General features: G+C 46.1%; 3 protein-coding genes across 5 annotated transcripts; 2 read left to right on the forward strand and 1 right to left on the reverse strand.

Annotated features, from left to right (window-relative positions):
• Positions 1-1,179: 1,179 nt before the first annotated feature.
• PRR30 (proline rich 30) lies at positions 1,180-3,817 on the forward strand. Of its 2 annotated transcripts, none has more exons than XM_051976283.1 (4): positions 1,180-1,334; positions 1,546-1,600; positions 1,818-1,875; positions 2,064-3,817. In XM_051976283.1, exons 1-4 carry the CDS (start codon positions 1,218-1,220, stop codon positions 3,571-3,573), a joined length of 1,740 nt encoding a protein of 579 aa, XP_051832243.1. In that variant the 5' UTR covers positions 1,180-1,217; the 3' UTR covers positions 3,574-3,817. The 2 variants fall into 2 exon arrangements, with proteins under 2 accessions (XP_051832243.1, XP_051832244.1); XM_051976284.1 differs by lacking the exon at positions 1,180-1,334 and adding an exon at positions 1,340-1,430.
• Positions 3,818-6,192: 2,375 nt separating this feature from the next.
• PREB (prolactin regulatory element binding) lies at positions 6,193-10,167 on the forward strand. The gene is made up of 9 exons (XM_051976296.1): positions 6,193-6,495; positions 7,179-7,371; positions 7,589-7,815; positions 8,071-8,151; positions 8,262-8,386; positions 8,582-8,755; positions 8,881-8,953; positions 9,185-9,344; positions 9,542-10,167. Exons 1-9 carry the CDS (start codon positions 6,361-6,363, stop codon positions 9,634-9,636), a joined length of 1,263 nt encoding a protein of 420 aa, XP_051832256.1. The 5' UTR covers positions 6,193-6,360; the 3' UTR covers positions 9,637-10,167.
• Positions 10,168-10,214: 47 nt separating this feature from the next.
• ABHD1 (abhydrolase domain containing 1) lies at positions 10,215-18,574 on the reverse strand. Of its 2 annotated transcripts, XM_051976299.1 has the most exons (10): positions 18,394-18,483; positions 14,136-14,218; positions 13,874-14,034; positions 13,061-13,243; positions 12,757-12,802; positions 12,433-12,545; positions 11,960-12,133; positions 11,709-11,757; positions 11,459-11,624; positions 10,215-11,098 (listed from the first exon to the last, which is right to left on the reverse strand). In XM_051976299.1, exons 3-10 carry the CDS (start codon positions 13,969-13,971, stop codon positions 10,875-10,877), a joined length of 1,053 nt encoding a protein of 350 aa, XP_051832259.1. In that variant the 5' UTR covers positions 13,972-14,034; positions 14,136-14,218; positions 18,394-18,483; the 3' UTR covers positions 10,215-10,874. The 2 variants fall into 2 exon arrangements, with proteins under 2 accessions (XP_051832259.1, XP_051832257.1); XM_051976297.1 differs by lacking the exon at positions 14,136-14,218 and having other exon boundaries at positions 18,394-18,574.
• Positions 18,575-18,632: the final 58 nt, after the last annotated feature.

An 18,632-nucleotide genomic window follows, 5' to 3' on the forward strand; every position in this document is an offset into this window, starting at 1 on the left:
TTCTAGACGTATGGCTTCCCCCCCAAAGAAATATAGCTTCCTTAAGGACAGGGGCTGTTTTATTTTTCTTCATATCCTTTTCAGTTGTTTTCAGTCACATCCGACTTTTCCCAACCCCATTTGGGGTTTTCTTGGCAAAGATACTGGAGTGGTTTAACATTTCCTTTTCCAGTTCACTAGAAAATGAGGCCAACAGGTTAAATGACTTGATCAGGGTCATGCAGCTAATAAGCATCTGAGACTAGATTTGAACTCACGAGGATGAGTCTTCCTGACTCTAGGCCCAGAATTCTATCCACTATCCCACCCAGGTGCATTGCACTTGTATGTTTGATGCCTGGCAAAATACTAGACACATTGTAGGCATTTTATAAAAGCTCACTGACTGGCTAGTGTTCAACTTGTCTTTGTAGCTCCTGTCCCACACACAGGAGACATAATCCTCAAAAGACTTAGTTTGAATCTATAATGCCACTGACTGATGAACAGGACAGGAGTACAAGCAAACTCAAGCTACCCCAAGAGGCCTCCCTGAAGGGCAACTGTAAGGAGTAACAGTTGTTCAGGGCTTTTTAACATGGAATCTGTGAACTTGTTTTTTTTTAAATATTTTGAAAACTGGGTTTCAATATAATTGATCTCCTTTGAAATGTTATGCATTTTATTTTATGCATTTAAAATCATTCTTCTGAGGGATCTATGGGCTTTAATAGATGGCTAAAAGGATTCATAACACCAAAAAAAATGTTACCTGTTAATTGTTTAGCTTCAAAGCCAGCTAACTGTGTCCAAGATTTTTTCTCCATCCTGTCTTTGGATAAAAAACAAATCTGTCAATAGTCTTACTAAAATTAGGGAACACTATATATGACATTTCTTGATTAACCTTACAGTCTACATGCCAGCCAGAGGGACAGGACAAGAGATAGAAGGATGCTGCTAGATCAGGCCCAGTTTGGAGTGAGGGGATCAGGCAGCCTGAGGGTACTGAACAGAAGTGAAGAGGGATGCTGAAAATAATATAGCAGTAACATGGGGGCTTCTCCTACTTCACAGATTTGTATAGGGCTGGCCCAGCTTGGGTTATTTATCTATCAGGGAGATCTCTAGGAGGAGTTGAGGCACCTCTGTGACATCAGCATGGCTGACTGTGACATCAGTGTGGAGTTCCAGTTCAGAGCAACCCACCCGGCAGCGGGGGGGGCTGACAGCTCCTTATGGGGGCGGCGTTGCCGCCCCTTGGAGAAAGTCTGCCTTTCTTAGATTTCTCATTCCTGCTGGGTCCCCTGCTGTTTCTGCTTGTCCTGCTTGGGCTACTGAGCCATCTTAGCTGGGTGAGGGCAGTCAGTCAGGAAAGTTAGGAACAGGAAAGCAGTTGGGGTTTGGAGAGATGACAACTGGGGATAAAGAAAATAAAGATCTGTCAGAAGGTAGAGGGCAAGAACTCAGTAGTTTTGAATGTGCCTTAAATTAAGCTTGACCTAAGGGATCATAGGCTGAGGAGAGGTTATTATTAACTATTAACTGAGCTCTTCTCTGGTTTAGATTCCCTCACTGCTGAAGAATATTGTGAATCGGAGCTCAAGGAGTCCCCATCCAGGTAAGCCCCCATCAATATTAAGTCATTTTCTATTTCTTGTGTTAAGTCACTCTCCATTTCTTCTTTTTGGTTGATCCTATTTGTTGTACCCCACCTGTCCAATAAGCCCTCCTTGCTTTTCTTGTTCCCAGGTTTTCTATCCAAGCACTCCTACCTTCTCAGCCCATATATACCTCATCACAAAGTTTCTGAACTACGTCTGTATCTGTCCTTACAGCTCCTGTAATCCCAAAGGTAGCTAGGAGGCCCAAACTCGTGGATTTGGGGACATCTTGGTGAGCAATGGCTAGTACTCAGATATATCTGGATTGGGCTGTGGGAGGGAGAGAACTAAAACTCAAACTACAAATGAGACTGGGAGTGTCAGGAGAATAGCACCTGTCCTATGAAGAGGAAAAAGAAAAGTGGATGTGTAGGTGCAGATTTGAAGATCATTAGGCCCTCTGTTTATGTCTTTTGGCAGGTCCCAACGGATGAATTGTCCTTATCGTCGGCGGTACTCTATTCAGAAACTCCCTGCTACCCCTCATATTCTAAGTGACAGCTCTGAATCTCGAGCTCCTGTACACCTCTATCAAAGGCCAAAGTTAAAGAGAGAGAGAGAGCACCACCCAAAGCTTGGCCTCCTGGGGGGGGCGCAGCCCATGCCCCCCCAAGACCCCTGGTGCTACACATTGGGAGCAACCCCTCTCTCTCTAGCCTGGCACCTGCTCCCATCCCCAACTCCCATTTTGCTCCATGTCCAACCCACCTTCCCTGTGACCTCACCACTACAAAGCCCTGTGACTGCACCACTCAAGAGCCCTCTGACCCCACCACTACAAAGCCCTAAGACCTTACCACTACAGAGCCCTGTGACTCCAACACTACTTAGCCCTGAAGCCTACAGTCTCCTGGAAAAAAACATTTCAGGCCATCGACTTCAAGGACAAATTTGCAGTCAGCCACAGCAGTCTTTTTCTACTGTGATCCCATCCCCCTTGGTTTCTTTGCACCCACCTCCTCCTGAAACCAAGGAGATGGTGTCCAGGCACAACAGCCAACTGGTACTACAGATCTCTCTGTCACAGTCACAACCTGGTATTGAGCTCCTCTTGGGTCCCACCCCCTGGTCTAACTCAGCTGCCCCAACTCAGCTTCACCCCAATACCTACTCCCGTACATATTGCCAGGTGCCCCCCAAACGTCGCCTATCCCGGGCATTGCCCTCTCCCTGTCCTCATTCACAGCCCCCTAACTGTACCCCTTCATTAAAAGGAAGTCTGTCCCCCTCTTCTGGTGGCCTGCAGGACTACCAAAGGAGAAGGGAAAGGCTTCGGCAGCTTCGTAGTAGTACATCGGACCCCAGAATTGGGGGGAGATGTGTGCCATGCGGAACTGGACTTGGGGAGCAGGGGGGACCTGCAGCTCTGGCCCGGGAGCTGGTGGCACTCCTTGGTCGCCGCCGCATTGCCAGGGACCTGCGGCTCCTGCTGCTGCAGCGCCTGTGGCAGGGTTGTGCTGGGCCCGCTCCAGCCGTGGAGTATCCTATATGTTTGGTATGCCGCAAACCAAGAGGGCCCTCCTGCCCGGCCCCCAGCCACTGGCCTGGACCCCGGCTCCTTGCCTTCCCGCAACTGCTACCCTCCAGGGAAGGGCTAGCGTTGGGGTCTGGGCCGCTCCGCGTAGGCATCGGCTTCGGCCTGCACCTGCAACGGGATCAGGCTCAAGCCCTGGAACTTTTGCCCAAGAAAGAGATCGAGGAGCTGGAGTATCAGGTCGAAGCTCCTTGTTTCAAGGAAGAAGGCTTCCCAGCCCCAGAGCCTCAATTCCCACCTTGCATCCCCTGCCCAGAGTCTCTACATCTGCTAGTCCCAGACCCTGGTCCTGCCTCCCCAAAACCCAGCCTTTTTCCTCCAGCCTATGTGCCCACACGGCCAGAGGCCCCCAGCCACACTTCATCTCCAAGCAAGAACCTGGGCGCATCTGCCTAGGAACAGCCCGGGCCCCATTCCCCTTATTCCGCCCCAGGCCCCAAAGTACTGGGAGCCCAAGAGACACCCTGAAGGGATGGCTGGGAGGGGTCCATGTCTACTCTCCATCCAGAAATCCTGGGAGTCCTTTATGGAGTCTGCTGTCCCCAGGCTAAAAATGGCCAAAGGGCACTATAGAGTTTCCCTAATACCACCAGCCCTTGGCCCTCATTCTGTAGTCCACAATAAAGAGGATACTACAGAACCATGTGTGTATGTATGAATGTATTAGCACGAGCAGTATTAGCATAAGCACTCCATATCCCTTCTCTTTCCTCATAAAGCAGAATGACCAATCTCTCCCAATTTTCAGAATCTTAGTCATTTTCTCCTGTCAAGAATACAAGTCCCAGCTACAGATGGTGAGCCGCAGAAAGGAAATACAGAATAACTACTCTCTCAGTGACACTGAGAATTAGGTAAGGTAGTAAGATACAGTGGAAGGAGTATTGAATTTGCTATCAGAAAACCTAGTTCACATCTCCCACATTCTGTGTATACTTAGCTGTGTGACTCTGGGCAATTCAATAAACCTCACAGCCTTAACTGCCCCCTACCTATCTCTTATAATTGTGAAGAAAATGTTCTGTAAACCTAAAGAGCTATATCAATATGAGTTATTCCTGGTAGAAATAAGTCTATCAGAAATTCACAATCCTTTCCAAAGAATACAGTGTTATACAGGGTATAGTACAAAGTAATTAGATTTTCAAGTCAGTTGGGAGAAATCTGGTTTCTAACATGAATTCTGGTTTTGGACTCAGAGGATGGATTCAAATCTCGGTTCTTTCACTTCCTTACCTGTATGGCATTAAACAATTTACTTCTTAGAAGCTTAGGTTCTTCATCTATAAAATGAAAAGATTGGATTAGACCAGAGCTTCTTAAACTTTTTCCCATTCAAAACCCCTTTTCAACCTAAGAAATTTTTATGTGACCCCAGATATTTAGGTATATAAAAGTATATAAAACCAATCAAACATTTACTGATGATAAATCATAATTTCATAATCCCCCATATGACCGACCTACAAAGGGTTGTGACATCCAGTAAGAAGCTTTGAATTAGATGACCTATGAAGTCCCTTATTGGTTTTAAATCTATGATCCTATAGCCTCATTTATGATATTTACCAGTTGTGTAAACACAACTGTCTGAACATCAATTCCCTCATTTACACAATAGAGATGACATCAGAATTGGAAGGGACTTAAAAGACAATTTTACCCAAATTCCCTCTATTGTATCCCGGACAAGGGATCATCAAACCTCTGCATGAAGAGATTTAGTAGGAGAGCACACATAATCAGGGCAGCCACTTTCAGATAATTCTGATTATGCAGATTTAATTGTTAGGAGGTGGTGAAATGGATAGAAAGCCAGGCCTGGAGTCAAGAAAACTCAAGTTCAAATCTCACCTCACTTATTAACTCTATGACCCTGAGCAAGTCACTCAACCCTATTTGTCTCAGTTTCCTCATCTGTAAAAATGAGCTGGAGAAGGAAATGGCTCTAGTATCTTTGCCAAGAAAACCCCCCCCCCAAAGTCACAAAGGATCAGACACGACTGAAAACAATGAAGCAACTTTTTAAGTTCTTCCAAATAGCCAACCTAAATTTGCCTTTTGGGAACTTGTTATTGGTATTATCTGCAAATCTAATAACCTCTTGATGACAACCCTTTAAATACTTGAAAATACCTGTCACATCCACAATGTCATCAGTCCTTCAGGTTTGCCTGCTGACCTTTCGTTGGCCACTCAAAAGCTAATTAATATTTTTCTTGAAATGTGGTTTTTGGAACTGAACATCAAGCAAACTCCACTTGTGACTTAACCAAGGCAGAAGACAATTTACTTCCCCATTAACAATTTTATTTCCCAGAGGTGCTGTGAAGAAAGCACTTTGTAAACCACAAAACATCGTGTGTTTACGTGTACAGCTGCAACAGGGTCCCCAAAGACTTTCCCAAGAATCTACCACACTGAGTTAAAGGAGTAGTAACGCTTTCCCAACCCTTTAGTGGCTAGCAATCCTGGAGCTTCTGAGGGCAGCTTTCCTAGTTACACAGATCACTTAACTTTGCCCAGCTCCAGTTTCCTTAATTGTAAAATGGGGATGGCATTAAGACTCGTCTGAGGTTTGCTGTGAGGAACAAACGAGATTAATGGAGGTAAGTGTTGTGCAATCTTGCAAATGTCGGCTACGTATAAAGAGAAATACCAAAAACTGGGACAGAAGTTCTACTTTTTCAGCCCCATTTCCGCCTTCTCTTAGAGGGTGGGGCTCACTTAATCTCAGTCTTCTCGCGAGAATTCACACCTCCCATTCCCGTGAGCTCTGCAGCGAATGTGTACCGGAACTATCCACATCAGACATCAATCATTATTCTTTCAAAGGGCGGTTGTAAAGGAGACTTCCGGTACCTAGCAGACAGATGGCTGCGCAAGCGTACATAGGAGCCTCAAACCTTCATGCCCTTGTTCATGTGACCTACGTTTCGGCGAACTGTGGCCAGAGTGCTGACGTGTACTGCCACCCTGCGCCTGCGCACGACCGACTGTGGAATAGGTGCGCTTGCGCAGTGCGGGCGTTTGTAGCCTGGGTTTACTAGGTGGTGAGAAGAGGAAGCTGCTGTGGGCCAGGTCGGAGCGGTCCTGGAGCAGAGGCCGCAAGAGGAGTAGGGTGGGCTGAGCGATCAAGGGGGCACCGGGCATGACTCACCTGTGAGCAGCGCAGACCGGACGATGGGACGGCGTCGAGCGCCGGAGTTATACCGGGCGCCGTTCCCACTGTACGCGCTGCGGGTCGAGCCCAGCACCGGCCTCCTCATCACCGCGGGCGGGGGCGGCGCCGCCAAGACTGGCATCAAGAATGGAGTGGTGAGCCCCCGGCCTGGGAAGAGGGGACCCCGGGGTGTGTCCCTTTCCGATCCGGGACCACCGTCCCCTCTCCCCTGTCACGGGCTTCCTCAAGCCGTGTCATCCCAGGGCCCCTTCTCCAACCTTCCGGTCACCTTTGTGTCCGTGTTTTAAAAGCCCCTTGTGTACTTCCCACCGGTGTCTAGGATAAGGTTCCCCCAGGGGCCCCCAAATCGATAGGCTCCTTACGCTGTGTGTTGCTCATGCCGGTCTCGTCTCCCCTCCCTTTCATTGTCTCTTTGCTCCTTTATGCCACTGGTGTGGCCCTGTCCTGATTGGCAGCTCAGCTAGATTCAAAGTAGAACATCTGCAAGCCCTGCTGTGGTTTTTCATTGTCATCAGTCTTTGCAAGGAGGCCTGTGTAGCTTCTCCACTTCCTTTACACCAGCAAGGAAAGTGCACAAGGCCAGTTTAGTCTTAAGAGGTTTTGAGAGATCAGGGCTGCTGGGAATTTCTAGCTTTGACCCTTGTACTGATTTGAAGGAAATGGCCTATCTAGCAGGGGTTTATCAGGAGAAGTGGTTTCCAGGGACTTTCCTTGAAAAAGAATCCTGATGACTTCTAGGACACTTAAAACATCTTGTCTCCCTCAGGCTACCCCTGGGCAGAGTCTGAACAGATGTCATGTTGTTCTATTCCCGTAGCACTTTTTACAACTGGAACAGATTGGTGGAGCTTTGAGTGCCTCTTTGCTGCATTCCCATGACACAGAGACTAAGGCCACTATGAACCTTGCCCTTGCAGGCAATATTCTTGCTGCAGGGCAGGATGCTAGCTGTCAGCTCCTTCAATTCAGACCTCAAGAGCAGGAGACCAGTGACAAGCAAGACAGTGCAGGTGAGAAGCCCCCTCTCAGACTACTACCAGCAAAGAAACTAGTGAATCCCTCCCTTTTCTTATACCCCGCCTTCTTCCACCCTGGACCCTCTGAGGAGAAACAGATAATCATGACAGAGCTACAGGACCACTCTTCTCCCACAGTGTATTGTAGAAGTTGTAAAAAAGAGCCAAGTGAAACTACTGAGAAATCTAGAGCCACAGTTTGTGATTGCAGATTCCCAGGAGCAAGGCCCACGACAAAGGAAAGGGACAGGAGCCACAGCTGAAACACAAGAAACTGGGGCATCAACTCAGCGAGAGGGAGTGGAGCTCAATGTGGAGAACTTGCAGTCTGTGCAGACAGACTTTGGCCCTGACCCATTGCAGAAGACTGTGTGCTTCAATCATGATAATACCTTGCTTGCCACTGGGGGCACTGATGGCTTTGTTCGTGTTTGGCAGGTGTGGGTTTCTGGGGATAGGCAGGTGTGGGATTGGGGTGAGGCCCAAATTGTAAAAAAGTGTGGAATGGATCTTGGGTGAATATGATGGGTAAATCCTGAGATAGTCTGTGAGAGTCAAGCAGTGAATGGAAAGAGAAATAAATCCTGAGATAGTTTGTGAGAGTCAAGCAGTGAATGGAAAGAGAAAGCCATCTTAGTAGTCAATAATCCTGGTCAGTGATCCAGGGTTATAGATTTGTCATTTTGGCTGCAGGTTCCTACCCTTGAAAAAGTTCTAGAGTTCAAAGCTCATGAAGGGGAGATTGAAGACCTGACTTTGGGCCCTGGTGACAAGGTGAGGGTACTGCAAAGAAAACTGTGAAAAAGATTAAAAGTTCAATTGGTTCAGTAAGTGTGTCTCATTATTGTTATCATTCTCTTTCTTTTTTTCTGTTTCTCCATCAGATGGTGACAGCAGGCTGGGATTTTAAGGCCTGTGTGTGGCAGAGGGACCAGCTGGTGACGGGATTGCGCTGGGAAGAAAACTTGCCTCCTTTACCAGACACACCTTACCGCTATCAAGCTTGCAGGTGTGAGGGCTTAAGAGGGAGGGTGAATGGAGGATTCTACATAAAGGGAGGGAGACTGAAGCCCCCCAAAATAACTGGAAGAATCGGGTTGGGAATTACCATTGGTCCTGAAAATAGCACTTCTAAATCCTTGAGGATAGAAGAGGGTAAGAGGAACTCTTTGGGGATCTGAATAGCACCACCCCTGGCTCCCAGGTTTGGGTGGGTGCCAGACCAGCCTGCTGGGCTGCGGCTCTTCACAGTGCAGATTCCCCATAAGCGACTGCGCCGTCCACCACCCTGCTACCTCACAGCCTGGGATGGCCATAATTTCCTGCCTCTTCGGACCCAGTCTTGTGGTAACGAGGTCATTTCCTGCCTCAGTGTCAGGTATGAACTGGTAATAGAAATTAACAGCTGGAAGTTATTCCTTGAATCAAAAGAGGATGGGGGAGGGGGGAAGGGTGAAGATCTCTGCAGATATCCTGGGATTGATGAAAGTTATGCTTTTGCAGTGAATCAGGAACCTTCTTAGGTCTGGGCACCGTCACTGGCTCTGTTGCCATCTACATCTCTTTTTCCCTCCAGGTGAGTGGTATGGTGGGATTATCAGCAGGATAGTGTGAATGTCAGGAGGGAAGTCCTGAGGAACGGAAGTAGGAGTGGGATATTTGTACCCCTTCTGTTTCTGGTCTGTGGGAAAAAACAGCCCTGCACATGGAAGGAAAGACCTGTTGGTCAGGATATGCATTTGCCTGGGGGAAGGACCAAAACTCCTTGTGACTTTCATGATTGAGCTTTTTTTCCTCCTCTGTCCAGCGCCTCTACTATCTTCGAGAGGCTCATGGCATTGTGGTGACAGATGTGGCCTTCATGCCAGAGCAAGGATGTGGCCGAGAACTGCTGGGGTCTCATGAAGCGGCATTGTTCTCTGTGGCTGTGGACAGTCGATGCCAGCTACATCTATTGCCCATTCGGCGTGAGTTTTGGGGAGATAGTGATATGAAGAACTGGAAACAAAAGTGAAGAGGGAGGGAATGGGAAAGTATAATGTCATTTCTTGGAAGCACCTTCATTTTCTCAGCATATGCTGTTTGCCCCAACTAGGTTGGGCTGTACTTTGTTTCTTGCCTTAGATTTGAGTGCTCTGTGCCTATACTCTGGACTTTCTCCTAGGGAGTGTCCCTGTGTGGTTGTTGCTGCTGCTGTGCGCTGGGCTCATCATTTTGGCCATCCTGCTGCTTCAGAATACCTTTCCAGGCTTTCTCTAGCCTTCCTTGTTTCCTGGGGGATCAAGATCCTGGACATTGAAAAGACCAGAGCGAGTCAAGACCTAGGGCACCACTAATTCCACTGAGACTGGAGCTGAAGCTGCCCCATGAAGACAAGGAATGTGATAGTGGCCCTCTACCCCACCTAAAAGGCTGAATGCTGCCGAACCCTGGGTTCTTGGTACAGGGTTCTTCTCATTTCACCCAAGACAGCAATTTCTGAGGTACCACTCATTGCTTCTTCTAAGAGCAGAGCTGAAACTGTTCCTGAGAGGACTGAAAATGTGACAGCTGTTCCCACCTCACCTAGTTTGGATGCTGCACAGTCCCTGCCAGCCAGGAGCCAGACAGCCCCTTCCCCTCAACAATGTGAAGATGACTGAAGCCTTAGTGGCTTTACTATTTCCTGCCACTTTGTTTGAGGGGCTTATCTCCCTTTTGCTGCTTGGTGATGAAGTGAACACATCCCTCCTCTTCCATGCAGCTCTTGTTCATTTGCCACTGAGATTAAATCAGTGCCCCAGTCCTTAACTTTTATGGAACTTGGAGATTTCACAAAAAAATCAGCAGACCAGTAATGCCTCAACAATAGGTTTTTTATTATGTTAAATTTCCATTCACACAGGGGAGATGTAAGGCCTAAAATGAAACAAGCATGAGCTTGCAGGAATGGGCAGCAGGGGAAGGAAATAGCCAGGTTTGTCTCTAGGACCTCAAGTGAGCCCACACTCATAGGAGTAAGAGGGTGAAAAGGGGAGTCAACAGTCTTTGGAAAGACTGCCCTTGGTCAGCATACCCAGCCCTCCTGAGTTTTGTCAGTCCTCTTAGTTATGAAAGGCATGTTATCACCTTCATACTAGGGCAGTAAAGTTCTGGGGTTTTATCAGAAGGGGCATGGTCTTATCCCAAACAATCTGGTTGGTTTCCAGTCTCTGATAGCATTGGCCATTACCTAGAGTCTCTCCATGTGAAGGAAATCCAGCCAAACCAAACAGTTAATACAAACAAGAGATGTAGACGTTTACAGAAAATGGTTAATAAGGGGGAGAATGCATTTCTAGTGTCCAGAGCAAAAAGGCAGATATCTGGCCTATAACTAGCCAATCTGGCTATCACTGCAGTAAGTTTGGACCATCCCTAGCCATGAGGGGAGGAGAAGGGACCTCAATGAGTCAGACAAGTAAAAGTTAAGATTTAATAAATGAGGGGAAGCTGAGCTGAGATCTATGGCTCTTCTCCTAGGAGTCTGTCAGCCCTTGGCCTTCCTTGGAAGGTGGGGTTTCGCTGAGGGCCTGCAGTTCCCCTGCATGCTGGAAGACAGCGGCAGCATACTGATGAAAGAGGCGGCTCATGTAACAGTACTGCCATGGGATCAGCCCCTCCAGGAAGCCGATGTGGCCGCCCCGGGAAGTAATCAGCAGTGCAACATGTGGCAAGTGTGTAGCAGCCTGTAGTGGGAAAGCTGGGGAGGGGGGAGGAGGAGAGGGAAGGGAGAGCTAAGTCAGGAGCTCAAGGCCAGCTCTGTCCAGCTGAGCCTTTCAGATCCATAGGATTGGAAGAATAATAGCAAACACATAGGACACTTTAAAATTTGTTTATCATTTTGCCATCCTCCCTCGCTGAGCCTCATAGCCACCTGGTGGGATATAGGTGCTATTGTTATTCCCATTTTACAGATGAAGAAAGTGCTTCAGAGAGGTGTCCAGGGTCACACCTAAGAGAGGGTCTGAGGGGAAGTTCTAAGGCAGGTTTTTTGGACTCTCCTTGATTCTCGCCCCTATCCATGCTACCTCTTTTCAGTGCTGAGGATAGTGGGACTCACCTTGGGGAGGGGAAAATGGGTCATCTGCTGCATTGAGACAGAGCACAGGGACACAGATAGCATCCACCTTCGCTCCAGGGCTTGCTGAGTGGTAGTAGGTATCACAGTCTTTATAGCCAAAGGCTAATGTGGTGTAGCGCTCATCAAACTGGCGGATTGTACGGGCCTAGCGGGGACAAAGGTAGCTTAGTGAGGCAGCACTGAGAGGGTCACCAAAGGACAGGAGCAGTGTTGGGGCTTGGATCTCTACCTTAAGCACATAGTCCACATCCAGTTTCTCCTCGATCACCTTCCTATGTCTGCGGTAGAATGTTTGTGTCAGGGGACAGTTGAAGTTCTAGGCTCCAGTAATCTTTCCCTAGTTCCAGCCTTACAATTACCCCTCTCCCCCACTGGCTACCACCCTGGCCTGCTTTTATTTTTTCTATAACAAAAGGTACAATTATACTCAACTGAAACTCTCCTCCCCTCCCCCCGCCCCCCCAACCGTCACTGCCCTACCGTCCCACAAATCGGCAGAGTGCTGCTGTGAGGTGCTGGTTGAAGAGCAGTGCATTGAGTGGTGTCTCCAGAGAGCGAGTGGTTTCAAAGGAATCCCAGCATGCAGACAGGGTCAGTGCTGCCACCAGCCCTGCTGCTTTACCTGTCTGTGCCAGGTGGTTCAGCACCAGGACCCTGCAAGAGATTGGAAATCGGAACCATAAAGGGAGGGGGAGTTTAGACTCAGGAGTCCTTTAAAGATGGTAATCACTAAAAAAGGAGACAGAGAAAGAAGATAACTAGCAATAAAGGATTATTTAGCAAAGGAAAAGGCACCATTAGCTGAGAGTTGGATCTATTCAGGAAGATCATGATTCTGTAAGAAAGGGCCAGAGGCCTGCTGGAGGCATGAGTGAAAGAAGGGACAGATTCCTGTTAAGGACTGCAGTCTCTCTATCTCTTAGGTCAGCTCTAATAACCCATTTGGCTCTTACCCTCCTAGTGAGATTCCTACAGCCAGCAGTGGGGACTGTGGATACTGGTGCTTTATGTGATTCACAACTATCTCCAGGTCCTCTGTGTTACCAGCGCAAAAGGCCCTGTGGGTCTGAGGACAAATGGTGTCATGTGGAGATAGGAATAGACAAAAAGGGGCAGGGCTCCAGGTGAGGTAACTCAATGGGGCAAGGTAGAAAAGGGGAATGATGGTAGATAGGTATAGGGTATGTAGGGGAACAAGGTCAAAAACTATAGGACTGCTAAGGGTGATGGGATCAGAGGGATGAGAACTTAATGCTAGAAAGAAGGATGGAACTCACCAGCAGCTCTTCCCCACGGCAGCCCCGGTTATTAAACACCACGGTCCTATAGCACAAACAAGCACACCTCAGCCAGATCCACTCTAGAAGGCCTTTTTATCTTCTGGGGTGTCTTGCACAGAAATTGTAGTCATGAGGGACCCTAGTCTAGAATCCACAGAATTCTCTCCACCTCCCAATAGCAGGTCCCTCCCAGTATCTTTTCAGGAAGGTTGCCCTTTGCTCTACACACTTCTCCCTGGATCTTTTTCTCCATCCTAGATTGTTCAGATACCTGCCAGCCACCCTCAATTGCCATTCTTACCTGTAGCCATCTAGAGTGGCTTGGTATACTAGGTGAAGGATATAGGTCTCCTGGCTGCTGCCTGTGATGCCTGGGAGCAGTAACACAGTGGGCCGGTTGGCAGGGTCAGGGTATTGACTATTCTCAGGTTCTTTGGCCCAATCTAGCAGCAGTTGTCCCCCATCAGGTGTCTGGAGCACCTCACTGTGGAACGGTGTATACATAAGTATATCTGGGGATTTCTAGACTTTGGTTCCAAGAATTCTGTTAATACCCCAGCTCTAAACTCATGTGACAAAACTGTGCTCCTTCCCTACCTCAGACTCTCAAGGCTAAATTAATAGAAATGACCAATCTTAGTGTTTATTTAGTGACTTAGGGGATAGAGGAAGATAAAACTAGACAGAGGTGTTAAATTTGCCATCTGTCTATTCCAGCAAAATTCCCAAAGATGTCAGGAACCATATTTAAAATGTAATTGAAAAATGTTTAACAAAATAAAGAAAAATACAACAATATTAACTTGTGGTTTTCTAAGTTAATACGCCGTTGCAAGGGTCTCTGTACGAGTTAGGCATCACTGAACTACAAGACCCAGCCAGATGCCTAAAGAGAGGTTTTGCCCATAATCACACAATGAATGAGAAAGTAGAATTGTGGCAATAGGACAAGCCTGAGGTCCGACTAGTGGGATTTATAATATAATGGCACCTTTTGTGCTTGAGTTCTACCCAGGGTGCGTAGCCCACAGAGGATGGGATGGGGTCAGATAGGTAAACAGGGCTTTTTTTTTTTTTCTTAAAGCTTTTCTCCTAACTTCTCTGATCTTCTCACCTCCGGTAGGAGACAGGGGGCCGAGACTGCACAAAGACTCTGAGGACAGTTTGAAGCCTCCCTTCGAAACACCAGGGCGTAGGGTAGAATGTTTCCATAATAATAGGGCAGTGCTCCTTCAGGAAGGCCCGGAACTGGGGCCCTGCCACCAGCCGAGGCTTCTGTAACCACAGAACACAGTCTTATCTCACCTATTGTCTTCACCTACCACTGCTTCCCACAATAAAGCTGGTACAGCACCACACTCTGGTGGAGGACTAACCAGATGAATGACTCCTTATCCATCCCCAGGGGCTAGTTTGCTCTGAGCCTTGATCCGTAAATGTGGTCTTGACCAGGGTGGACCTGTAGGAGTGAGGGGATCTTCTCTGGTTTAATAATAGTTCCCATATACTCCCATCGCTAGGAACCCAAATCACTTGTAAAGTAACAGGGCATGCCCAACCAAAAACAGAGTCTTCAGTCTTCCTGGAATGTGTACACCCCAGACTTGATCCCAACATAATAAGCCCAGGGGCTGCTGAGATCAGGGATAACCCAGCACTGCACTGCATTGGAATAGAAGAGACATCCAAGTGATTGTTATCAACACCAATATCCCAGTGGCTGGCTACCATGCTCATCCAGTATTTCAGGGAACATACTCACCTCTAAACTAATTACAGGGTTTGTGGATAGCATATAAACTACTGGTGGAACACTTGCTCACAGAAAAGCATACAAGCTGATGTGCTTCTGCCTCACCACCACCAATGAGCCCCCCGCTTGGCCTGGTTCTGGGAAATAAACCCGCACATGATAGAAACCCAGATGGTCAGCTCTATTCAGTTTAAAGAAGAGTTCTATGTGGCCCAAGGCTGTTAAGAGCTTTATAGGTTTTAGTTAGACATAATAATAACAACTGACATTTGTATAACATCTGTTTGCAGAGTATCCTTTACATTTTTTCCATTTGATCCTTATAGCAACTCTGTGACATGTAGATATTCATTATTTGCATTTTACAAATGAAACCGAAGCTGAGAGAGAGAGATTATAATTTGCCCAGAGTCACACAATAAATCTGAATTGGGGCTTTGAATCCAAGTCTTCCTAATTCAAAGTCTAAACTCTCTTTGCATTAGGCTGTTCTCATTGCCACTTAAAGGTAAACTAATCTAGGATAAGCAGTATTTCAAAGACAATCCTAAACTAATCTTTAAGAATGAAAAATAGGTGATAGAATTTCTTTGGGGTTGGGTTATACTCAGAATCTTAGCTGTTTGTCCTATCCCTACCACATCCCTCAAATATTCAAATGATTCTTCCTCACATGGATATGTAGATTCCCTTTCAGTAGTAGCGATTATAATCCATCATTCCTACTTGTCTTGTGGAACTTTTGTTCATGTCCTTCCATAAGATTTCTACAAAAGATCATCTAATATATTGGAGGCCTTCCTCCATTTCTCATAACAATAAGAAGTGTTCCAGTGGAGCATGCAAGTTATCAATTATTCTTTACTCTCTTCCCATGATTAGTCTCTTCTTTAATGATATCTCTTGCTCTAGTTCTTTGTAGTTCTTCATTTATTATATGTTGTAGGCTGTTCACATCCACCATGTCTCTCTATTGTCCTGAGTGATTCTCATTTTTAATTCTTTGGAGACTAGTGTTTTATAATTTGCATAACTTGTAGAATACTGGTAAAAAATGAGTTTTGCTTTCAAGGAGAAGAGACTTCATTAAAAGGATTTAACAGTTTCCTGAAGCCTATCCATCCTTTTACCTCCTCCTTAATTTTAGGTTCACTTAACTTTGCATTTTTTTTTTTTTTAACACACATACACATACACACATGTTCTGTAGGTTGTCTAACATCATTACATGATCTGGTCAACAAGCATTCCTTATCACCTTCATTTTTTCCATGTGGCTAGTTAAGCCAAACATTTTTATTTATGCCCTTTTCTTTATACAACATTTCTTTCTGAATGTTGAGCCTTCCCTTGAAATAAAGATTTAAGCAAAACCAAAAACCAAACCCCAAAATGCAGCTTAGCAAGATCTACTGACACAGTGATCAACTATATTTAATAACACATGCAACATTTTATAATCCATACTCCCATGACTCTCCAAGAAAGGAAGAGATGAGGCCAAAATTTTGAGTGGTTATGGATCAATTTGATTATTTTGAGTTATATCATCACGACTTTATGGGAAGGTGGCTGATCTAACCAGCCCCCATCATCAAGTTGAGTCTCCAAAACTATTATGTCTCCAAAACTCACTTCAGTTAAATTTACAAATCCCTCCTGTCAGATCTCTCCCACCTTTCTATTTTTTGCTTCAGTTACAAGCCTGTAATACGTCTTTGTTGATTGAGTATTCCTTCACTGCCTTTCTCTGTTCATTTTCTCTTCTTGGGCCTTGGAAGAAGGTATCTTTCTCAAGCTCTTTGCATCTGGATAATACTAAGGGGAGATAAGGCCTAAAAGAATAGCTTTGTCCATCGCCGTCAGTCTGCTCGTAAGAGGTGCAGTAGGAATGATATGAAGGTGACAACCAAGGTGACAGGAAATGTAGCTCTCAGCTCTTGACCCATGCTGTCCCTTATTTTCCCCATAGTGGCAAGTGAAAGGTGAGATCTGAGCCAACCAGAGAGCATGTGTATAGAGAAGAAAGCCAAAATGCTTCAGACTTAGAAACATCCATCCAAATCCTGGTGCAGGCCTTAGGAAATCATAGGACACAAATCATTCTTCTCTCTCAGACCACTGCAGTAATCAAAAAGGCAGGATTAAAGGGTAGAGAAATCATACTGATTTAATGGCCAGTGAGATCTGCCATGCTCCTTAAGCTTAAAACTATCTGAAACTTTCAAATAATTGGCAAGGAGGCACAAGTACCTGGCATGTAATAGGTGCTTAATTCATGCATATTGATTGATTATAATAAGGTAAAGAATGTGATTCCTGTATAGACTATGAACTTCACCCTAGCTAAGTGTTTCATGGCCATGTTGTATGCTGTGGATCACAAGTGTGTGTCTAGACCAGTACAAGTCTGTCACTGCTGCTCAGAAAAGCAACAACTCAAGTACATATCCTATGGTGTTGCATAGTGTTGATGAGATAATTATTGCTAAGCACTTTGCATATATTATTTCATTTGATCTTCACAATAGGTAAGCACTACAGATTTTTATTATCCCCATTTTACTCATAAGGCTCAGACTAAGTGCTATTCTGTTTTGAGTTGGCATTCAAACTCAGATCTTGCCTAATTCTGAGTCCATTCTGAGCTTTTTCTATATCATACTATACTAACTCTCTAACATTAGTTGACTAACATACATTGAACATTTTTCCTTCATATTAACCACAACTTGAAGATGTATTATTTCAAGACACAGAAAATGTGTCAAGAATCTCTATGCAGCTGGTTATAATCAGGAAAAAAGGGTTTAGAGAGATACCATTCTTGTCAATGTAAGTGATCAGAATAAATGGAACTTGCTTCAAAAGAAGGATCTTCAAACAACTTCTCAAAAGACAGAAGTGGAATTCAGGTTATTTTGTATTTTGCTGGTGGGAGTGGGGTGTTAAATGCTATGGGATTGTTAAAAGTATCTTGGTAGATCTAGCTTCCTGGAACAAAGAAGTTAAATGAAAATTGAGGAGGGAACACAGCATTGAATTTGGATTAATAGTTTGATAAAATTACATTTTACTTGTTTTTAAGCCAAATTAAAACGTCAACTTATAAAAACATCAACCTCCTGACTAATTTTTCCCACTATTTAGATGATCAGAGGGCCTAGTCAGAGGGGGCTAAATGAGCAAAAGTCAAGCCCAGTTACATAGTCAACCCCTAAGCTGGGTGTGGCAGTTTAAACAAGGTGAGGTTCCCTTATTTCATTTTTAAGCTGGGTGAGGTAGCCCTAATACTAGCCAATGTTGGAGTTAAGCAAATTATCTAGTCCCATAGGCCTGGGCCTTTCACCCAGTGGAACTGTTGGGCAGTTTGCCAAGCCAATGTGGGAAGAGAAAATAAAATATAGAGTGATGGAAGTTTTGTTGATTTCTAGAACTGTTCTTCAGAGTTAGTTATTCTTTCACCTTGCCAGGGTACTTACCCTTTTACCCTGACATCTACCTGAATGGTTAAAGCTTTGCACAGAGACCTTAACTTCCCACCATCCCCGGTTTACAAGCAAAGAGTGCCCAGGGAGTCAGCTGCTTACCCCAGAATTAGGGACAAATCGATAGATAACCTGCAAACACTCTTAGGGGATTCAGACCACTTGGAGGCAAAAGGGGGCAGGGGTCCCGTCAGTTACAATCCCCCTGTGACAGATGGAGAAAGGCTAGCTATAGCTGATTTTATAGCCGCCCAGAATCCTCAGGGAAGAAGTAAGGCAGGGAAACCCAAACATTTTTGCAACGTACCCCACAACCAGGCTGTACGTTGTTCGATGATATCCCTGACCCTGCTTCCAGCCCAAGCAGCCCGGTGTCCCCGGCAGCGCACCCACCTGGGGCACACATGCCCAGTAGTAGCCCAGGTAGAAGGCGGCGCTAAGACCCAAGAAGAAAGGGACGAACTCGCTCCAGGAGCCGTCCTGCGGGCCCGGGTCTCCGGTCAGCATCTTCAGCCCGAGGCTTTCTCTTCGAGCTGGCCAGCTCGGGCTCCAAGGGCGAGTCTTCAACTTTGAAGGGAAGCCCCGCCCCACCGAACACTGGGCCCCACCCCGTGCACACGATTGGACGGTCG

The sequence above is a fragment of the Antechinus flavipes genome, chromosome 2 (assembly GCF_016432865.1).
Source record: "Antechinus flavipes isolate AdamAnt ecotype Samford, QLD, Australia chromosome 2, AdamAnt_v2, whole genome shotgun sequence".
In the NCBI taxonomy this organism is placed as follows: domain Eukaryota; kingdom Metazoa; phylum Chordata; class Mammalia; order Dasyuromorphia; family Dasyuridae; genus Antechinus; species Antechinus flavipes.